General features: G+C 40.0%; 1 protein-coding gene and 1 long non-coding RNA gene across 4 annotated transcripts in view; one reads left to right on the top strand and one right to left on the bottom strand.

Annotated features, from left to right (window-relative positions):
* Positions 1–650: 650 nt before the first annotated feature.
* Positions 651–22,767, top strand: part of FBXL17 (F-box and leucine rich repeat protein 17) — a 278,017-nt gene continuing 255,900 nt past the window's right edge. The window contains exons 1-4 of one of the 3 annotated variants that reach the window (XM_085214420.1): positions 651–1,674; positions 14,064–14,186; positions 16,297–16,554; positions 17,204–17,335. In XM_085214420.1, the coding sequence (XP_085070546.1) occupies positions 952–1,674; positions 14,064–14,186; positions 16,297–16,554; positions 17,204–17,335 (1,236 nt within the window). In that variant the 5' untranslated portion in view covers positions 651–951. The remainder of the gene's footprint in view (positions 1,675–14,063; positions 14,187–16,296; positions 16,555–17,203; positions 17,336–22,767) is intronic. The other 2 variants (XM_085214419.1, XM_085214418.1) reach the window with 2 other exon arrangements.
* On the bottom strand, positions 14,078–20,019 carry LOC146542328 (uncharacterized). Its single transcript, XR_014880687.1, has 3 exons — positions 19,925–20,019; positions 15,092–15,173; positions 14,078–14,200 (listed from the first exon to the last, which is right to left on the bottom strand). It is a non-coding gene; the product is annotated as an uncharacterized LOC146542328 (long non-coding RNA).

Here is a 22,767-nt window from a genome sequence, read left to right as displayed (position 1 = left end):
CAGCTGGCCTCCTCCCTCCCCAAACACCTTTTACTGAAGGCAAAGTCCTGCATATATTTAAACCTACACGTGCAAGTCATTTTATGACAATAATTTAGAACTGAATGCTGAAACACACAAAATAACTTTGCTGTGGACAGTACTAATTAGAGCGCCACGGCCCATATTTGCAAAGATGTACACTCTGAGAAACTGTAACAAAGTATAACACAGGGGCAAAGGTCTTGGTCAGCGATTCAAAACAGCAGGAAACGGGATTTGCTGGAGCGTGTAGCTGTGAAGAAGGCACTGTTAAAGAAGACGCGGCTTTGGAAGGTGAACGCTCTCATCAGTCTCTCAGCTTGCGTTACTCGGCCATCGCAAAAGCCTGGCCTGCACTCCTGTCCTCTTCCCCACCGGCTCTGACCAATAGATTTATTTCAGCCTTACTCCGGGCCCCGCACATCGCAGCCGCAAGCCCCCGGGACCAGAGCGGGGGCCGGAGCATCCTCAGCGCGGCCGCAGGGCTCCTTCCCCCGCAGCTCCCCGTCTGCACGCGCGTATCTACAGACGCCTCTCGTGCAACCATCGCACCCGCGCAGCGCCGCACCGCACCGCACGCGATGGGGAAGCCCGGGAGAGCGCAGGCCGCTCCGGGAGGCCCCGGCTCCACCCGAGGGAGGCCGCCAGGCCTCCAGGCCCTTCCCGACCGTCTCTCCGGCGGCGGCTCCCGGCCCGGCCGCTGGCGGCAGCACCACCGGGCGGCGGCGGCCCCTCCGCAGCGCCGCCTCCTCGCGTCCCGCGGGGAAGGTCAGGGCGGCGGTAGCGGAAGCGTCTCCCTCCCGGCTCCGCGTCCCGGAACCAGCCCCGCCGCCGCCACCTGCCGCCCCCGCCGGCAGCATGACAGCGGCCGCCGCCGCCCGCAGGTGACGCCCCGCGGGCCCTTCCGCTGCCGCCGCCGCCGCCTCCTATATGGGCCACCTGCTCTCCAAGGAGGCCAGCAGCCTGAGCCGGGACAGCGGCGGCCGCCACCGCCGCTGCCGCGGGAGGAAGGTGCCGCCGCGCAGCCGGAGCTGCTTCCTGCGCGGGCCCTGCATGCTCTGCTTCATCGTGCACGGCGCTAGCTCGCCCGCCTCGGAGTCGCCCCTGCCCGCCGGGGACCCGCTGCTGCCGTTGCCGCCGCCGCCCTACGCGGCCCTCGCCGCCGCCGAGCAGCGCGCCGCGCGCCGCCTCCTCCGCCTGCCTCCCGCCGCCTGGGAACCGCGCGGGCGCTGCCGGCGCCTCCTCCTCTCGGGCCTGCTGCCCTCGCCGGTGCGAGGCCTCCTGGGGCCGGCCGGGCCGCCCGGCGAGGCCGTCTCCGAGATGGTGTGCAAGCGCAAGGGGGCCGGCCTGCCCGCCTGCCCCCCCTGCAAGCAGCCGCGCTGCGCCGCCGGCGCGGCGGAACCCGAAGCCGCCGCCTGCCAGTGCCCCGCGGAGCCGCAGCCCCGCGCCCTGCCCTCGGCCGCCGACGGCGCGGGGAGCGGCGTGGCCGCGCCGCCGAGGTGTCCCGCCGAGGACGAGAGGGAGAAGGAGGGAGTGAAGGAGCGGAGCGGCGAGGCGGGCTCCGAGGAGCCGCTGGAGCAGCCCGGAGACGGCTGCCGGGAACCTCCGCCACCGCCCGACATCAACCAACTGCCGCCCTCCATCCTCCTCAAGGTGGGTCGCGGGACCGGGGCTGCCTTCAGGGCCGCGGGGGCAGGTAGGCCCGGGTGGAGCTGCAGCCGTCCGTCTTGCCCCGGGGGTCGCGCCTCAGCCTCCTCACCTGCTGCTGTTCCTCGGGTGGGCTAGGACGGCGCTCGTCGTGCCCCTGCCCGAGTTCCTGGCCCGGCCCGGTCCCTTACCGGGGGCGGCGTGGGCTCTGAAGTCGAAGCGGAGGCAGTCACGGTGCGCTGCCTCGGAAGCGCTTCGATTCCAGCCTGTTGCTCGACTTTGTAACGCACCTCGCACGCGCGGTGCTCTTGGGTCGGCTGTTCGGGAACAGGCAAGCTGTTGCTGAGTTCGGCTCGTTCTGTGCGAGTGAGGGGCACACAGCTTCTTCCTGGTTGTGTTCTGTGTTCATCTTGGTTTTACCGATCTCCGCAGTCATTCTGAATTCTTGTAGCACTTCTGTGTTCTTTAAAAGCCGTTGCTTTGTATATGCCAGGTCTTGCTTTGCTTCCTCTCCCTTCTGCTATGCTTTGGTTCCTTGGTTACTGTTCTGTTTCTAGAGTAACTTCTAGTTTCAGGCCTGTCAGTCTATTAGTCTGCACACTGATGTTCTTCAGCTAAACATTAGACCAAAAGAGAAGCCTTGCTGGAGCTGGAATCTGCAGTGTTTTGCATAGTTTGTTGCAAATGTGCTTTCAGACTGGAACCAGTTGGACTTGGAGTACTGCAGCAGTTTTCTTTGGGGTCAGATGGCTGAACTTGAAGAGTGGTGACAGAGCAGTGTGACTGATGGCTCTTCCTGTCTGTGACCAGATCTGTTCTTTCTATAAACACTGGTTGTGTAACCCCAGTGCTGAAAGTGATTTTTGAGCTCTTGTCCACAAACACTGACAGTCTACTATTAGAATTCCATGTAGAGTTAAGTCTGTGCTTGTTTTTTTTTTTTTTTTAATGATGATGTTTTGGAAGTTTGCATGCCTGTCTTAGTTATGTTGTAATGGAGCACAACTTTTTTTTTTTTTTTTTCCAAATAGATTCACTGCCCAAATTCCCCTGTGGCAGATATTTACAAAATCACGAACTATATATTTGACTTAAACTCCTCTGTAATTCTGTGATCAAAACTCTGCTTCACAGTTCTACTAAAACAAAGAATCCATTCCTTTGCCACTATTAATTTAAGATCATAGAATTACGGTTGGAAAAGAACTTCAAGATCATCTAGTCCAACCATTGACCCGTCACCACCGTGCCTGCTAAGCCATGTCACTCAATGCCACATTTACTCTTTTCTTGAACACTTCTAGGGATGTTGACTCCTCGTGTTATCCTTGGTATCAGGCTGTTAGGATTTGAAATCAGACTGGCATAAGGACATCTTAATGACTTTTTCTCATCAGTGGTATGACTTTTGTAGTCTCTTCAGCACTTTCCCACTTTCACATTTTCAAAAATGACAGTCTAACACAGTCAGAAACTGGTTCTTTTAATAGTGGGGCTTTCTCATGCCGCTCTCACCTGTAGGTAGTTTAAATGTGCTTCACTGTGCCTTTCTGTTTCATGTTCACACAATGCCATGGTCGTATCTGTATCGGAGGGTTTCTTTTGCGTGTTCCCATCCCTCTTGCCCCAAGCCTCTGTGTCTGTCTTCAGCCTCTCTGTGGCTCAGCTCCTGCTGTATTTATGGAGAAACCTGTCTGTAACTCCAGTAGCACCAATCTCCATACCTGTTTTCATCTCACCACTCAATCTTTAGTAAGACTGATAGATTTTTGTTGTTGTTGTTTTGCTTTGAGGTGCTTCCCTGTCATCTTTTTCTATTGTGTGACTTTTCACTTTGGATTTCTGAGGAGTTCTTGTTTGTTGGATTTTACAGGTGCCCGAAGGCCTGCCATATGCTGGGTTATAATATAGATACAGTGTCCCAAATATAATCCCTTCTCCACTGATTCTATTTTACTGTGGGAGAAGTGTGAGGTAAATATCCCCTCAAGTATTTAATAAACTTTTTGTAATGATTGGTGGAGAAACAAACCTTGGAAGAAGAGTAAGTGATTCCAGCCTTATGCATCTGTCACAAAAAGGACTTCTCCACTGAGGAGGAAACAAGACTTTAGGGTAGTTTTACAGGATTTTACCTCAGTTATGGTCCTGTGACCCCACTCCTCCACTACAGAAGTGAGTGGGAGACAGCCTCCCCCATTACAGCCTGCAGTGGTTTACATACAGTTTGCAAGCAAGTGCTGTGCAAGCACATCCAGTTGTGCTGTTTCACCACTCCTGCCTCTCCAGATCATTTCCCCTCATTCCCACGCAAAGCCAAGCTCTTGGGGCAGAACAGGTGGACCTTAGGCTATTTCAGGTCCTCTGCTACATCTCCCTGAATCCTTGCTCTGCTCTGGGGCTGAAGTTTTCTCAAAACAGCGCTGCTGGTGTTTTTGTCGTTTACTGGTTTGTTGCTCCTGGTGTTTGGGATGGTGTTGGCAGCTCTGGGCAGAGACCAATGCCTGGCTTCTGGGAGAGCTGTTGAGCTCCTTCCTGCTGGCTGGTAATGCAGAGCAGCCAGCCCTTCCTTTCCAGTGTTTTTAAGCACATAATGCAGAAGTTTGGAAAATCTTGTGCTATGCGCCACTCAGTATCGAAAACTTTTGGCCACACAGCATAGCTTTGTGAAAAGCAGAACTTAATCTTCCTTCCATACCTGCTAACTTTTCTGTCTTAACAGCTGCATAGCAAACAGTAACTGGTGAAAAGAGGTCTGCAGGCTAAGTAAACTTGGGAATGCTTATTCACATATTTCAGATTTTATTTATTTATTTATTTGGGGCTGTTCCAGCAAAAACTGAGCTGTGTGTGTAGAACACTGAAGAGAAATTTTCTTATCTGCCTGATGCTTGTGAATTTTTTTTTTCTTTTTTTCTTGGAGCCTTCTTAGAAAACTCTTAAAGTAACTGAGATGGGATCAGAGGGATGCAGAGGATGTGGAAACGTAGCTTGTGATGACAGCTTGGAGATAGTGTTCAAGCTGAAAAACAGTTCTGTTAAAAATGAAGACAGACATGCGTTCTGTTGTGAGAAAACTGACGAGAAGCTTAACTACTAGTTCTCTGTCTTGTAACGAGAAACAATATACTCAATTAGATGTGGAGGAAATTAAGGTGGGATTCTTGCACACTGAGAGAACAAGTCAGTCTTGGACAACTTCATTTCCTGTCTCAGTGTTTCTAAGTAGCTGGAATTTTTTATTTCTAATTCCTTTTGAACAACCAATGGGATGGCTGTATCAGGGGCGATCTAGGTGTATTTCAGCTTGCCTTGAAACAGAGACAGGAGCTCTTCAAATGAGCATTTGACACTTTTGACACCTTCTGTATCAGTTTGCTTTTTAGTAGCCGTTGTCATCTGAAATCTGTGAAGAAAACTCTTAATTCCAATGTAGTGTTAAAAAGTGACATTTCTTTATTCTTCACATGCGCACTGGGCAATTTGACAAGAAAGCGCACCCTCTTAGAGTTCAGGCTCTACATTTGAACAGTTAAGACATACATACGCAGTCCATTGGCATACATATTCATTCTCTTTCAAGGACTCATAGATATGTGCTTATGCCTCTTTGGGCATGCTCAGTGGTATCTAGGATGGTCGAAGGCCCAACTATGTTGAAGAAAAGGGAAGACATCAGCTTAATCACTGAAGCCTTTGACCCACTTCCATCCACTTTTCCCCAGTTTGGAAAATTCTATTGCTTAATAGGCCATAGTCAGCCACTTTATAAAAATGGTGTATGTGGAATCTGAGGAAAAAGTCCTTGTGTGTTTTGAGACAAAACATAGAAGTATTCTATTATGAAAACAAGGCTATTCACCCACTAAAGCTGGAAAAGAAAGGTTTTAGAACTATCTCTTATGGATTGTTTTTGCAAAACTAATATGTTGGTTCTTAAAACTAATGTACTAATCCTCACTGCTAAACATACCAACCTATTTTAGTTTCCATTTGTTTATTTTATCTAGAACTTGTTTTGAGCTTTGAGAAGAATTATGATTGGTGCAGAAGTGAATGTTCTTTCAGTCTTAACTGATTCTTGTTCTCTGGCAATGTTTAACATCGTGCTGTTTTGTCTTCATGAAGCTTGCTGTCACTGTATGACTACAGTAGGAATGTGAAACAGCTTTTAACTTTATTTACTGTGCTGATGCTGTGCGTTTTGTTGAAGTTAGGGAAGTGCAAAGGAAGGAAACTTCCTGAAAGAAAAGTTTGCCAATATACTGGTGAAAGTAAAAGTCATGTATGAATGTTGTCAGTAGTACAACTCTGAAAGAACATAGAATCATTTAGGTTGGAAAAAACCTCTAAGATTATGAAGTCCAGTTGCTAACCTAGCACTGCCAAATCTACCACTAAATTTTCTCCCTGAGAACATCAACATGACTTCTAAATACTTTGGGGATGTTGGCTCTATCACTTCTCTGGACAGCTTATTCTAAAGCTCCAGAACCCTTTCAGTGAAGAAATTGTTCCTGAACTTCCCCTTCCGTAGCCTGAGGCTATTTCCTGATATATTCTGAGATCGGTTGCAAAACTGTAAAATTAAAAATTAAATAGGTATTTTGCTTTCCCTGATCTGTGAGGTGGCTTTCATGTAAACATATAGGTTTCCACATTACAGAATTAACTGTGTGATGGGAGAGACAGAAATCATGGAATCAAATTACTACTATTCCTGAAGGTGAGTGCCTTGGCACTCATGTTTATCTTCGCTGACCTTGGCCTAACATGTCCAAAAACCTTTTCTGGATTTTGTTCAGGCGTTTCTAGGATTTCTCTGCATCGATAAGACTGGTGATTGAGAAGGGTGATCCAAGTTGTGCACTGTTTGAATGCAAAGTTAATAAATTGTAACTTTTTTTTTCCTGTTGTTCAGAGGTGCCTGTGCTTGATCTCTAACAGATTTTAGTATGTTTTACTGTCTCTATTTTAAAATAATGTTGCAGTGATTCACACTCAGATAGCGTCCTCACTAAAAGACGAAACTGTGGGTGGATGGGGATAGAACTTTATCATCCCTGTCAAGTAAGGATATTCTTCTTCTTGTCAGAACCCTTTCTTTCTCTTAGCATAGCATCAGTGTCTCCATTTAACTTCTTGAGGACTTAAACTAAAGTTTGCATTACAACTAAGCCAGTCTGTTAGCAAATGGCTGTTAAGAGCAGTGTCTATCACTTTTGTAACCCCCGGATGCATGCTTTTGCTGTTTCCTTTGTGCTCTGCAGGGTGATCATCAGACACTAACCTAATGTTGTAAAACTTTTCCTCAGGACCGGGTGTGCCTGAAAAGACTTTCTCTGAATTCAGCATAGCAGGTAACTAGGTGCAGTGGGCAAATAAACAGCCCAAATAATTGTAGCTTGCCATGAGAATGCTGGTTGTGTTATGAAAAAGTCACATCACTTTTTTTGGTTGTCACACTTGTGTTAATTCCTTCTAACTTGATTTCCTTTATGGGTGTACCGAGACAGAAAATGCTCTTTTTTGAGAGACGTTTTCCTTGAGCTTTTAAATCCTCTATATGTACTCAGGTGCTCATGAGTCACTCATATTTCCTTTATCTAGCTTGAGAGTTGTGTGGATAAAATGACGAAACCTCTCAAAAACTAGGCAAACACTCCCCTATCCTTTGTTTATCTTCTGTTGATAGAAGATTGATTAGTTTTCTGAAACAGAATGAAACAACATAAATGTAAAACCACTGGAAGCCTAACTTCAGTATGTCTGTAATTAACTGTTGCGTTTAACTGTTCATGGTAAAATGTCATGTACTAAGCACGTTCCTTTAATTATCAAATATAATTCCTAAGTACTGCTTAATAGGTCTTCAATTAGTTGTTGTAAAGCCTTGCGCTGATGAAACAAATGGGCAGTTTTCCAAGAATTAGTTTTCCAAGTTCATTAGGTGCTGTAATGAATAGCAGCATGAAATATTTGAGTTCACGTTTGACTGTTCTCTGCCTTTACTGTTCTTGCTAATACCGTGAACTTTTAGGCTGTAGAACAGTTCTGTTTGTCTCGATGTAATGGAAACAATTGCTCAAATGCCAGTTCTTTTCTTAGCTACAAAATTTTTTTTTTAGGAAAAGGATCATACAAGCAGAAGCCTTCGCTCTTCTCTTAAGGTTAGGTTTGAAGGTCTGTCAAATGAGAATGGTGGACAGAACTAGAGTCACCTTTTAGACTGTGGTCTGTACTTTGTTTTCTTGGCCAATAACCATTAAGCTGTGCTTCTTGAAGTTTGTAGCATTCTTAAAAAGTGAAAACTCAACTGAATGTTTTCTTTTTTCTGTTCATAATGAAACGTTTCTTAGTTCCATGCATTCAGTAATGCTAACTCCTTGATTTTTTGTTTTAATCATTTGTTTTAGACGTAAATAGTCATTTGAAAAGATAAAATCCTTGAATTACATTTATAGTTTAATTTGTATGGTGTAAAGTCAAGAATTTGGAAAACTTGGTGCTGAGGATCTCAACAAACTAGTAACTTTCATTTATCTGCTGATTTTACGTAGTAGTACTCAATACTTGCTGATTTTGATTAGGAGTGTACTTAATGGTCATCTGATTGATTTCAATCAAGAGAGCTTTTGTGCTTGGGAAACTTCAGTTCAGGCATAAGTTACTGTATTTACAGATAAACTAATCCAGTTTAATACAGATGTATTATATTTAAATCTTACCTTCAAGATTTTAAGAAAATATAGTGGAGGAAGGGGTATTATTCTTTTGGTGTGTTTTTTTTTTGTTGTTTTTTTTTTTTCCCCCCCCCCGTTCTTTTCCTGTTTCTGCTGAAATAAAATGCTTAGTACAAAAGTTTAAAGTAGTCCTTTCTGGATGCACAGGCTGAAATAGCTAATATAGAAAAAGTGGGGAAGATTTTTTATCCCTAAAATCCATTTCACAGAGACTCATTAGTAGAGGAGACAATTACAAAGAAAATCTTTTATTTCTAGCTTTTCTGGTTGGACCCTTTGCAATTTCAGTTCTTAAGCAGTTTGGAATCATAAAGTCAGAACAGCCCAGAGTGGAAAAGATTTTCAGGTCCAGCCTTTCATGGGAAAAGAGACCCTAATTTGTTCTTCCCATTCCTGTACATTGTAATAGAAAACATTTATTCCACAAAGAAGAGAAAAAAAAAAAAGAAAAAAAAACACCCAGAATTTTGTCAGGCACTGGCTGGCTTCAAATCAGTTGAACCACTTGATCCAGAAGTATGGATTGTAACATATGTGTATGAGCGTATTTACAGTAGTGCTGTGGAATTGGCATAGTTGCAGCCTGGAAAGCCAACAGTACCCTGATCTGCATCAAAAGAAGTGTGGCCAGCAGAGCAAGGGAGGTGATTGTCTCCCTCTGCTCCTCACTCAGGTGGTCCCACCTGCACTGCATCTAGGGTAGGCTCCCTAGAAGAAGAATTATAGAATAGCCTGAGATCATCTAGTTTCAACCCCCCTACCACAGGCTGGGTTGCCAACCACTAGGCAAGGGCCACATCCAGTCTGTCTTTGAATGCTTCCAGAGATGGGGCATCCGCAGCCTCTCTGGGCAACCTGTTCCAGCGTGTCACCACCCTCTGTGTGAAAAACTTCCTCCTAATATCTAACCCGAATCTTCTCTGTCTTAGTTTAAAACCATTCACTCTTGCCCTATCACTATCCAGCCTCATGAACAGTTGTTTACCTTTAGTGGCCCTCCTCTGGACCCGTTCCAAGAGCTCTGCATCTTTGTCATGCTGGGAGCTCCAGACCTGGATGCAGTACTCCAGATGGGGCCTCACAAGAGCTGAGTAGAAGGGGACAATCACCTCCCATTCCCTGCTAGACACTTTTAATGCAGCCCAGGATTTTGTAGCCTTCCAGTCTGCAAGTGAGCACTGCTGGGTCATGTCCAGCTTCTCGTCCATCAGGACCCCCAAGTTCTTCTCTGCAGGTTTGCTCTTAAGGAGTTCTTCCCCCAGTCTAAAAGGATGTAGAGCTGTTGAAGAGACTCGAGAGATGGACCAAAAAGATTATCAGAGAGCTGGAGCACTTCTCATGTGAATAGAAGTTGAAGGAGCTGGGCTCGTTCAGTTTGAAGAAGATTTCTAGGGAGACATCTGGGGAAGCATTCCAGTATTTCTGGGGAGCTTAGAAGCAGGAGTGAGACTGACTTTTCATACAGTGTGATGGTGATAGGACAAGAGGGAATAGCTTTAAACTAAAAGAAGGGATGTTAGATGTTAGGAAAAAATTCTTTATTCACAAGGTGGTGAGGCACTGGTACAGATTGCCCAGAAAAGCTATGGTTGCCCTGACCTTGGAAGGTGTTCAAGGCCAGTGGGATGAGGGCGTGGGCAGCCTGGTCTGGTGGGTGGCAACCCTGACCATGGCAGGGGGTTGCAACTGTGTGAGCTTCAATCCTTCTAGCCTAAGCCTATTTATGGTTTGTTGCTTGAAAGTAATAACAACTTGCTCACAAATCTTGTATAAAAGAAAAATCCTCGAATGATTGTACCTGCCACTGAAATAAAATTGAACTGCTAAAGCTCTGCAGAACGTGGTCTGGCTAAGAGAGAGCTATCTATATCTGATAGATGACTTCTACTGTTCTGAGTATTGCATTTTTGACATTTCATTGTAGTCATTTATTAGTCTGAATGAACGCTTATGTGAAGCAAGAGATTGACATTAAAAAACTGACTACTTCTGGAAGATATGATAAGGCCATTAATGATGAACATAAACAGATTCTTGCTTGGGATGTGGCCTAGAGGCTTGAGAAACCTTTCGGTACCCACTGTGAGGGCAAAAGTGCCATCAATACTACCTTTCACTCGATAGCTGAAGCAGGAGGCACTGACACCTGAAAGAGGGTGAGATGTGAGAGTGGAACAGGACTTGTTTTTTATTTATTTGTTTTGTAGAAGTGTGCACCTTCTAAGCCTGCCTTTTGGCCATGGAAAAAGGAACCTGAAATTTAGAACATATTTTGTTAAATACACATTTTCTTTAGCGTATGCTGAGAGATACTTTTAGGCTTAGGGAGTGGAATTAGGCAGGGAGCTGGGGGGAAAAATGTGTTGGATATGCAGGAGGATGTGCTTCTGTACATCTTTCAGAAGTTAAATGTGCTAAGTATTGGACTCGCAGCCCATCTGGAATTTATTTGTCATAGGCAAGAGGTCAGAGAAAATATGTGCAAAAAACATGAAACCAGCATGATCTTGTTTGCGTAGCTTGTGTACCTGGTCCTGCCCACACTGGAACTTAGTGGGCAACGACTTTGTCAGCACCTGCGTTCCCCCTAGTGGCTGATTTTGATTACTGCTTCTCTCATGAGCCAATTTGTGACACCTGCAGAACCCTTACCTCTTTTACACCGTGGAATCTGGCTTGATCTCAAATGCTTTCAGATGTTTCATGTGCTGGAGTTAGCTGCAGGTCTGTGATTGGTGAGGGCTTTTGGTAGGATGGCATTTTGAACAAAAATAACTTAAGGGCTTTCATATTTACAGTAGCGGTTGGATTAGCAGCATCTTTCCTGTTTAGCGTTTGCTATGTTCTTGTTTTAAGAACTACATGCTTTTTTTTTCTCAAAGTAGAGAAACTGAGTGTGTTTATTTCCCACTGTGGTGTAAGGACTGACTAGTTAAAAGTAACTTATTATGCCAGAGTTATCATCCCTTCTTAGTACTAGCTGGAGATGCACGTCTGAACATAACAGGGATCACACTGCCTTGCTGTCTTTTGCAATTTTTGTGACTGTTAAAAGATTTGGTTTTCTGTTTTTTACTGACAGTAGGAATTCGAATTCCCTACTGCTTTATTAGCTTAGAGTTACAGAGAATCTTCAGACAGTGATTTCTTTTTTTAGAGGCTTAAACTACACTCTTGCAGTAGGAGTATCAGATGTGAAATCACCACTTTGTTGTGTGCTTCTTCACTGTTTGACTGGAGATTTCCTGGATACTGTTCACAGCCATCTTGCTCTGTGCTTGGACTCACCAATACAAAGAACTGCAGGGAGGAAACAGACATTGATTGTTTCATCCATATTTCTGTCTCCCATGGTCCACTGATGACCTAATGGAAAACATGCCTTCTTAGAGAAGCATAGGCTTTCAGGTAAACAGAGTCCACACAGACTCATTCAGGATGTCTGCAGCTGGAAACAGTGACTTTTTCAGAAGTTGAAGCAAAAGGGGAAATGGAATATTGCAGCCATTTATGGAAGGTAGTTATTTGACTTTTCTTTGTTACTGTTGTTAGGTTTTCCAGGAACAGTCAACAATCTCCCCATCCCCAGGAGGCCTTTCATCCATGTACATATTGAAAACTGTCAAGCTAAGTGTTGTGATTTAACCCAGCAGCAGCTCAGTGCCATACAGTTGTTTTCTCAGTGTCCCCCCACAGTGGAAGGATGGAGAGAATAATAAAAAAAAACAACAACACAAAAAACACTTGTGAGTTGAGATGAAAACTACTTGCTAAGATGAAAAAAGAAAGAGGAATAAAGGATTATAGTAATCAAATTGTAGAATCATAGAATCACCAAGATTGAAAGAGACCTCAAAGATCATCTTGTCCAACCATCCATCTACCTTCAGTATTTCCCCACTAAACCATGTCTCTTAGTACAAAATCTAAGCATTTCTCAAATGCCTCCAGGGGTGGTGACTCAAGCACCTCCCTGGGCAGCCTGTTGCAGCACCTAACTGCTCTTCTGGAGAAGAAATTTTTCCTAATATCCAAATTGAAGCTCTCCTGATGCAACTGGAATCCAATCCCCACCTTGCTACATTCTCCATTCAGGTTGTAGAGACCTATAAGGTCTCCCCTGAGCCTTCTCTTCTCCAGACTAAACAAACCCAGCTCCATCAGCCACTCCTCATAGCACATGTATTCTTGTCCTTTCATCAGTTATGTTGCCCTTTTCTGGACATGCTCCAGGGCCTTGATGTGTTTCTTGTAGTGAGGGGCCCAAATTATAATCATTACAAATACATACGTATGTATGTATATACACACAAAGCAAGTGATGCTAGCACAATTGCTCACCACCTGCTGAGTGATGCATAGCTCGTCCCCAAGCAGTGCCTGCCCCCTGGCCAACTCCCTTCAGTTTTCAAGTTTGTTTTGTATGCTGTCATATGGTATGGAGTATTCCTATGTCTAGTTTGGGTCAGCAGCACTGCTCAACAACTACTGAAAAAAACCCCACACTGGTGTGTTATCAATGTTGCTTTTCTCTTAAAGCCAAAATGTAGCATTTACACCAGACGCTGTGAAGGAAAGATCAACTGTCCTTGATTTACTAAGCCGTCTTCTTGAACAGAGAGGCAGTTATTGCTGAAAGCTGATTGCGTAATCTGTTTTAGTGTCCAATCATGGAAATAAGTTATATTTCAATACTTTATTTTTCTTACTTTGGAAATCTTAACAGTTTTTGAAACAAATTGTCGAGACTGCCACAGAGATGATGGAACCGTTCTCTTGCTTGTTGCCCCTTTTGACATTTCTTTTCTTGTCTGAAATTTTTCTTTGAATGTTTTCATGTTCTCTAGAACCCAGCCTTCCTACAAGCACTTCAAAATTTTCAGATTTTCTTGAAGACTTCTACTAAGGCTTCAGCTTAGTAACTGATGTCCTCATCAGTTGACAGGGAGTACTGTTCTATGTTTTGCACACTGCATTCCTTTGTATGTATCCTGATGTTATGATTGCCTGTTTTTATTCTAGGGTGACTTGTGGATTAGAGTTCATTTGTGGTTACAGAGTATACTCGCATTTAAGACTTGACAGACTTTAAAAAACAAACAAACAGAAAACAACAATAAAACAGTAATTCCAAGGAAGGCCTGAATATAATAAATGGAAGGCCACCTTTTGAACCTGCTGTAAAGTTACAGTTACTTATATGTCCTTCCCTCAGGACTGATGTTTCAGTGCCCTTATGAGTTTTTTTCTTCACTGAATTGAAAAGAAAGGGTCTTCCTACCTGAATCAGAACATAGATTAAAAAAAGTTTCCTGTGGCTAGTAAATAATGTGTACAGAGTATAATCAGTCTAATATTTGTATTTGTAATTCTTTTTAAGTATGCCATCTCAAAAGCACATTTGTAATTTGGTCTAAGAAATGAATACTTACGAGGGATGTATTTTGTTATTGGTTTTACTAATATGACTTATTAGTATTGTCAGCTGTTGTGTATGAAGGTTTTTGTTACTAATCAAGTTGGGGGCGACTTCTAGAAGTGTCATGCATTGCATGCTATTACTTTCCTATCTTTTGAGATATGTTAATAATAAAATAACGATGTCTCAAATATGATTACTTTTGACAAATAATGTTTTCTCTTTCTTTACAGATATTTTCCAATTTATCCCTGAATGAGCGCTGCCTTTCAGCATCATTAGTTTGTAAATATTGGCGTGACCTCTGTTTAGATTTTCAGTTTTGGAAGCAGCTGGATCTGAGTAGTCGCCAACAGGTATGGATGCATCACTGTGGAAAAAAAGTTTTGCTCTTAGAACTTATACTCCTGATCAAAGGAAAAAAAAAAAAAGAAATCCATTACAGGTTGATATCTGCATTTTCAGTGATTTTCGTACTAGAGGCTGAAAAAGTTTGAACCCATAGATTAATTCTTCTTAACTTCCTTTGATAAATATCAGTTACTAAATAGCATGAGATGAGCGTTGTTTGGAATGGTTATGGGTTACCTATCTCTGTTCTACATGAAGCAATGGTAATTTCATCCCTAAGAACTACTGTATCTTTCAGTTGAAAAATGTGATGATGCTTTAGTTTGAAGAGTGATTTTTCAACTAGTATGTTTGCCTATGCAAGTTTTTCTTCATTTTTCTATGACTCTATTCCTACCAATAAAACAACAGATCTTGTTTTTTTGAGGTCTTCAGCATATCCTAGAGATAATATTTTTGGGATTCTTACAGAGCCAAGACTTTTCTTTGGAAAAGCTGTTTAAAGATGCCTGTTTTGTTGTACCCTTTCTATGCTTCTTGTTATTTTATACACATTACACTTTATCTACATCTGTAGAACAATGTCTTGAGAATTCTGTGTAGCTAGTGGATACAGAGGAAAGACCATGGGAGGATCCCATGTCAAGAGGATGTTCATCTATTCTGAACACAAAGATTGTATGTGGGATATTACTTTCAGATCATCCATTCATAGGAAACCATACGAGTGATGTTGTTTCTAGAGTTATTAGTTAACTAATGTATTTCTAAACCACTACAGAAAATTAGATTGTCTGTTTTTTTGTCAGTTGACTCCCATGCTCATTCACACCAGAGATATTATGTGTCAAATCACTTTTCATTATCTAGAGAAGTAATTTCTATTTGCTAAGTTTTAAAATATTTTTACCTGTTATATGTGTTAGGATCTCAACACCATCATGTATGGTGTTGCCCTGGGAAACTTGTCCTGTCAATTCTTCATTGTGTTTCTAAACCAGTATAAACAAAAATTATTATCTCTCTTGTTATATGAGAAGGGTTTGGTGGCTATTTTTGTGAGATGAGGCAAAAGAACAAGGTATTTCTTTTTCTATTTTTGTTCTTGTAATTTATCTTCTACAATATTGGACTTAGTAGTACCAGCAAACAGTTTGAGTGCAGCAAAGAAAGTGTTTGTTTCTTAGCCACAAAAGAGAAAAACAAAAAAGAATTGTGTTCTTCTGTGTTGCCTTGTCCTCTCATTTGCACTAAATGAATAAGTGTTCTTGTATGGTTTTGTTAGACAGATTTTTTTAAATTCAACTTTTTTTTTTTTTTTAAAAAGCAAGGTGATTTAATGCATTTAATCTTACCTGCTTTGACTTTGTTTGTTTTTGTCTTGTATTTACTTATGTGCTTCAGAATGAAGTTTACGCTACTTTTCTTGCCTTCTTTGTAGTACTGTCATCTTTTAATAAGGTTGGCATGTTATTTAACAATGTGTGCAGGTACAAAGCAGATGCTTTTGTTATTCAGAGCTCTGGGAATATAATGCATGTTTCTTTGATTTAATGGTCTTTCCTCTGTTAACATTTAAATATACATATATTCACTTTAAAGCTGAGCAAATAATAGCAGGAAACTTATGTTCTTGAATTACTTTCCTTACTGTTGCATCCTTTGCTTTTCTTCTCTTTTGTTCATTGGTACCTTGCGTTACTGTTCTATGTTGTTGAGATGCTCACTGTTACTTGCATCACTTTTTATTTGCTGGTTTGGATGATTACCAAAGCTGAAGTGAAAACTTGTTGTGTTTCAGAGACATATAAACCATATACTCACCTGTAAATACTACCTTAGCTAGAGAAGAGCAAGCAAATCCTTTGCTTTTAAAGGAAGAAATACACTTTCTCTGGAATGTGAAATGAGCTGCTAATATTATTTTCTCCAAACATTGGAGCGGAATTCTTTAAAATTAACTGTAAAACCGGTCACAGCAGTATGTTCTTTTTTTCAGGAGACAAATCCTTTTATTATTGTAATAGCTTATGTAAATGCAGTAGCTTTTGTTTTAATGAAATAGGAGATACTTACAAAAGGAGTTAAATTTAAGTGTCTGATTTTTGTTTGCAGGTCACTGATGAATTGTTGGAAAAGATAGCATCAAGAAGCCAGAATATTACTGAAATCAATATTTCTGACTGCCGCAATGTATCTGATACAGGAGTTTGCATATTAGCATGTAAATGTCCTGGACTGCTAAGGTACACTGCTTACAGGTGTAAGCAGCTTTCTGACACCTCTATCATGGCAGTTGCCTCTCAGTGTCCTCTTCTTCAGAAAGTACATGTAGGCAATCAAGACAGACTCACTGATGAAGGTTTAAAGCAGGTAATATCCGTTCTACTTTCTTTTTTTTTTTTTTTTGTAATCTTAGTCTTTTGACTTTTTGTCAACTATAAAAATGAATATGGAAGAATGTTTTTGAGGATATAATTAAAATCAGATGACCTCTTATACTTTAAAGATCTGTATATGGTCATATATCTAAGTACCGTACTTACTATCCAGTTTGTCGTGCTATGGTTTACCTCAGGTTGGTGGGATTTTACTGTATCTTTACATCATAAAAGCAGGCAATTGAGATCTTTATTAGGCATACAGGAAGTTTTCATCAGTTTTGTCTCTTCAGTTAAGAAGAATATTTAGCGTAAGTTGTGAAGTAGCTATGTTTAATTAAATATCCTGTCAATTGTCTAGTGAGCGGGCATTTTTAGTTGCTTTAATATGCCCTATGATTTAGTTCTTAAATGCTACTCTTATCTTCTTTTTGTTGATTGGAGTTAGCAGTCTTGTTGTGTCATGTGTATATTTATAATCTTTCTTGCATTCATATAGTAATAATACAACCTGCAAGTACAGATGATTTTAAGGGGAATGCAGGAATTCAAAGCAATCTTAACTACTGTCGCTTTCTAGTTCAGTCAAACATTGTTTGTCCTTTATTTTTAAATACTTGCTCTGATTTCATTAATTGCAGCTGGGTTCAAAATGCAAAGAATTGAAAGACATTCATTTTGGTCAGTGTTACAAGATCTCAGATGAAGGAATGATTATTATAGCTAAAGGCTGCCTGAAGTTGCAAAGAATATACATGCAAGAAAACAAATTAGTAAGTATATGTCAAGTTTTTTTCCTCATGGCATTGTCATTGTCAAAGCTTTCCCTTCTTGTTAGTCTAAAACTTTGGTCTGATTTAAGCATTTCACTGCCAAAGAACATCTACAATCTTCTTTTAGATAAGAAAGTGTAGATTCTACAGACATAGCTCAGAAGGTGACTCTGAGTACATGTTAAACTAATGCTATTTCAGACACACAATAACTTGCTTTTTGACATGACATTCCAGGAATAAAGTGTTGGGTAGTATTTACGTGGGAGAGAGTTTAGTACATATCAAGTGTTTCTTTTGTACCAGTATGCTTTTCTACAGTGCGTTGCAGATTTATACGAACTTAAAGATTTCAGTAGATTGGGTTGTTGACTACAGATAAAACTTACACTATCTTTTCTTGAAATATGTCACTTTCTCATCAGGATGCAGTAGAGTAGTGTGTCTGTGCTAATAGAATTGTTAGTAGTCTTGAGGAGTAGTGCAAGTGTCTTGTGTCCTAATCACAGCGAGCAAGCTCTGAAGACATGGTTTTCTAAAGCTCAAGGCCAGTTTCCATTAAGTGGTAGAGCACTTAATGGAGCATTGGCTTTATTTGTTTACTTATCAATTTAATTATTTTTTTTAGAGTGTAAGTAGAAAAGTTTTCTTGCATTTGAATTCTTAACTTTCAGTGTTGTAACCTTTGGTTTGAAAACCGGTGAAGTGGAACAAATAAATTTTGCTTGTAAGGAAACACTGTACTTTGTATTCTGAGTCATTTGATGTGTGGTCTCAAATCGTTAAATATACGAATGCCTAAGATGTTATGAGAAATTTGAGAAGATTTTCTCTTTTAAAAATAACGCTTTTTTTTGTTTTGTTTTGTTTTTACTAAATTGTAGGTATTTGAGAGATAGGAGATAATAGCCAAAACAGATCTCAAAAATAGCTCAAAGGAAAAAAAAAAAGCAGTAGTGCTCCCAGTTGCTTTCCCCACTCCAGTTACAAAAGGAACTCTTTCATTACTGTCAAAGTAGGTCCTTGTAAATCTATCATCTATTATCAAATGATGAGAGTATTACTATTATTATTTCAGCATTTCTAAAGGTTTGTCCAATAGTTCATCAGAACTCTGGTTTTGCAGTTTTTTTATGAAAAATATTAATTTCAAATTTTATTTAAACTGCTGCCCAGTATGTTTTGGCAGAGTTCAATTTAGCTTTGTAAAGTCCAAATTCAGCTCCCTACTAATTGTAAACATGAAATAAACTGCACTATGAATTCCAGGAGATTGGATCTTTATAATAAAGTATTCATAGATGATTCCACCAGATGACAAACCCACTAAAACTGCCAATCTTTTCACTTCCTTGGGGCAGGATATTTTTCAATCTTTCTGTTGTAGAACTTCAATCTCATATGATGAAGAAAGACAATTTGTTTCTGTAAATTGATGATTTATTACTTTCCTACTTTCCATAATTAAAGAAAGAAACAATTGCTTAACATCATATAGTTAGCTTTAAAGAGAATAATGTTTGGTTGTAAATGCTAATCTACTGCTTGCTTTGTTAATTTGTGTTTTTTTTTTTTTTTTTGTTCTTGACTACCTTCTAAAATAAAACCACTGTTAATATTTCCTGTGATACATCTTATTTCCTACTCTTACTTGAAGAAGATGGTTTTGGAAGGAGTGGGTGTGTGTTCATTCCTGAACTAAGTAATAATTTTTTTGAAATCCGAATATTCTATGGCAAGAAAGTGTTCTTGACATACAGCTTGGTTTGTTTGCATGAAGTACATAGATTGTCAGATGTTTTTTCTCCTTTTTAAATCTCTTCTGTTGCTTCTGTATATTGTGCCTCTGTATTATGTTTTTTATTTTCTTCTTCCTCCCTTTTTCTCAGAGGTGCTTAAAGTCACGTAAATCTTACGGGCAATTTTTACTAATTTTAAACTAGAGTGCATTATAGATGGTACATGATGGCTGCGTTTTTGTGTAAGCTTGTATCAGGCTAATGGATTTTATACTTCAAAAATACATCTATCAAGAAGCATCCAGCAGCTAAATAATGCCTTTGTGAGTGTTAGTTTGCAGTGAAAGGTAGATCGGTGAACACTGTTCTGTTGCTTTATGTGTTGCTAAGTAACTCCACTACCAAAATGCTGAGCAGAAACACAGAAAGAATTTATGTTCTGATTGTTTAATATACTAGAATTTCACAGAAAAAAATATATCTTTTTTTCTTTGGGATACTGACTACATAATAAACGAAGGCTATAAATAATAAACAGATTGAAAGAATGCGTGAAGAGGAAGTTAAGTATCACAAAGCTTACAATATAAGGCTGTTGTTTATGCTTTGTATTTCTTCAAAACATTTTTATTTTTCCTCTGTCCTTTCAAAGGAAGAGTAATTGTATGCAAAATCTTTCTGAAGCCTACTGGCTGAGTGAGGAACCTAGCGAAAATTTGCAAGCCTTCTGAAGTGTGTCAATTGAGTTATTGTAGAATCAGTGAATATATGGATGTTATGATTAAGAAATATATGAGAAAGTTAGGTTAAACAGGTTATCACGCTAAAGAAGAATGGATGGAAAGCTTACCCTTGTCCTGAGCTTGTTGAGAAGACTCCAAGAGGAGCAATCTCCAAAAGAGATCCTTCCCTCATGGTAGTCAGCTCTTAAATGGAATCTAGAAGAAGTGGAGCCAGGCTCCACCCCTTCAAGTAGCACAGATGGATTGCCTTCACCTTTATGAAAAGACTTCAATTTGATAGCCATATTTTAGAGATGGGAAAATCTTTCTCTTCATAACTATGTTGATTCTTTACAGTGATTTTTTTTTTTTCTTTCCTTAACATAGTGACTTAATGGCTAAAATTATATTAAGAGTGGTTGCCTACACCTAGCAGGTGGAAGTTATAGATTTGTATCTTCCTACTTCACACAGTGTCTGTTTTTTGGACTGTTATTAGGTGAACTAGCTTCTGAAGGATAAAGGAAATGCAGATGAGGATTTAGATGATACGAGAGGTTGACAGCTTTCCTACTACTATACATTCTTTCCTCACTGTCTTTTATTTTTGAGCTTGGTTAGGGGTAGATGGGAAATGATACTTGAAGCTACTACAGTTGGAATTCTGACGACATTTCTCCCAACCCAATAACAGGATCTTCTTAAGTAAATGGCTTAAAGATAAATGATTTGTTTGAGACTTCCCAGATACTTTCATTAAAACAGTTGTAGTGTATCTTAGCCGCACTTTTAGTCACTTGTTTATCTTCTGGCTCTGTCCAGGAATACTGTCTACTCAGAGCAGAAGGCAGCTTGCTTTTCCATGTGACAAAATTTGGCCTTATTGGGCAAATTGGTGTTTTCATGCTCCATATATATGAAAACTTACTATAATAAATATTTTAAAGATGATTTCTTAATGCTGTTTTTAAAGATGAGTACTTTATTAGTAATTAAAATATAATTTTGTGTTAACTATAACCATTATGTTTGAATGAACCTATAATGCTTAAGATGTGTAAAAGATTTCCTTTAAAAAAAATCGTTACAAATAAAACGGAAGGCCTTTGTTTTTGTCTATCTTACGCCAAATAGGTAAATACTTACACATTTTAAAGCATTGACTGGAGCTAACCTACTGTAAAATTCTATTGGACAAAATAAACTCTCATTTTTTATAGTATTAATGGCATAGTGTAATTTGCTATATTCATGCTTAATTACTGAGAATTAATACTTTTTTCTTTTGTGCTGTCCTTGAGCTTGGAAGTCAGTTCTCTTTCTTCTTACACATTGGCTATGAACCATTTGCAGTGTGTCCAAAGGCCTTTGCAACAGTGCAAATATGTGGAAAGTAAAGAGCACTTAGCTTTGATTTTAGTCCAGTCAAATTGTTTGATGGGAAAAGTCATACACTATACATCATCTGGTACTGTGAAGTACTGAAGTGTACAGTGTACAGAAGTCTCTCTCTCACTGCTAAGTGAAAAAGGCTTTTTGGGGAAAATGTTTCGTAAAAATTATGTGATTTTCTTGCTTTCTCACCCCTAACCTATTGCACATACTATTTCACTTTTTACATGTTATTGTTTAAAATGTTCTACTTGGAGATATTTCCAAGAAAGGGAATAATTTCCCCATGCTTCCATATGAATACTTTTCTCAAACATTTCTGACTAGCTCATTTGATTGTTTTAAGGATTTGAAAAACTGTAGTTGTTCCAAACTTTTCCCTTTCTATTTTTATTTTTATTAGAAACTCATGTTCTTCATAAAAGCGTAGTTACTATTCTTTCTAGATACAGAACCCATACATAAGACTTTTTGCTTGCAAAACATATGCATACGTATTGAATATGAAACCAGTATAGAACTGATCTCTGTATTGTATATCTTAGCTGCGGACACTGATGCTTTACCTTTTCTCAAATATTATATTAGAGCTTTCTAAATGGAAAGTTTGTTACACATGACAGTGTTGGTGATTCATTAATAATGATACAGTCTTTAATGTACTTTAATTTGTCTACTCTGGTCTGATATACTAACAATAACTACTGTGCTGTAATGGAACAATGTTCCATGCTTAAAAAACATTCAGTAACAATATCAGAACTAAGCTGAGATATGGAAAAAGCGTTTGAGGGATCTGTTCAGTATTAGAAGCAGTATTGGAAAGTTGGTCTTTCACGAAACTTTTCTTTTGTGACAATGTTCACTGTGTTATTTTATGCAACAGAATAAAACAGTTCAATAATTTCTTTGGAAATCTAAATGATACAGTGTTATTTTGAAGATTTTATTTTTATTTTTATTTATTTTTTGTTCAAGTCTGTTTTACTTTTGACCTTGTTAACAGTTTCTCTAATAATGTTCTTAAGGTAAACCATTTGTGCCTGCTTTGGTGCTAAAAGTTGAAAAAGAAAGTCAAGATATGTGTTTGTGCATAAATATGTATTTTCCGTAAAGGTATTTGAACCATTCATCCTACATCATCATTATTTTCTCTATACATTTTTCTTTTAATAATTCGGCAATAAATACGATACTTCGTATTCACCCTTAGGTGGCGATATTGACTCTGTACAGGACTTGAAATCCTTGATACTGTAAATTACCAACACAAAGCAGATAATTTCTGAATACTGTGCTGGTACTACATAACCTATTTTCTTTTTGCTTCGGCTGTCTGGATCACTGTTTAAGTAGTTCTTAAGTGTCTTCAGAATGTTGGCAACTGGTTTATAGTAAAGCTTATTCAAGTATATAGTATTTGACTTTTGCAGTGCATTTATGTGTATAGTTACTGAAGTACTTCAGAAGATTTCTAATGTGTAGTTCATTAAATATACATGAAGAGGAAGAAAAGCATTGGGTAGAATTTTGGGATTTTGTGGGATACTTTATAATATTTTAAAATAGAAGAGCGTAG

The sequence above is a fragment of the Meleagris gallopavo genome, chromosome Z (genome assembly GCF_905368555.1).
Source record: "Meleagris gallopavo chromosome Z, MGAL_WU_HG_1.1, whole genome shotgun sequence".
Classification (NCBI taxonomy): Eukaryota; Metazoa; Chordata; class Aves; order Galliformes; family Phasianidae; genus Meleagris; species Meleagris gallopavo.
Note: the sequence above shows the minus strand (reverse complement) of the source record. Positions and strands in the feature narration are given on the sequence as shown.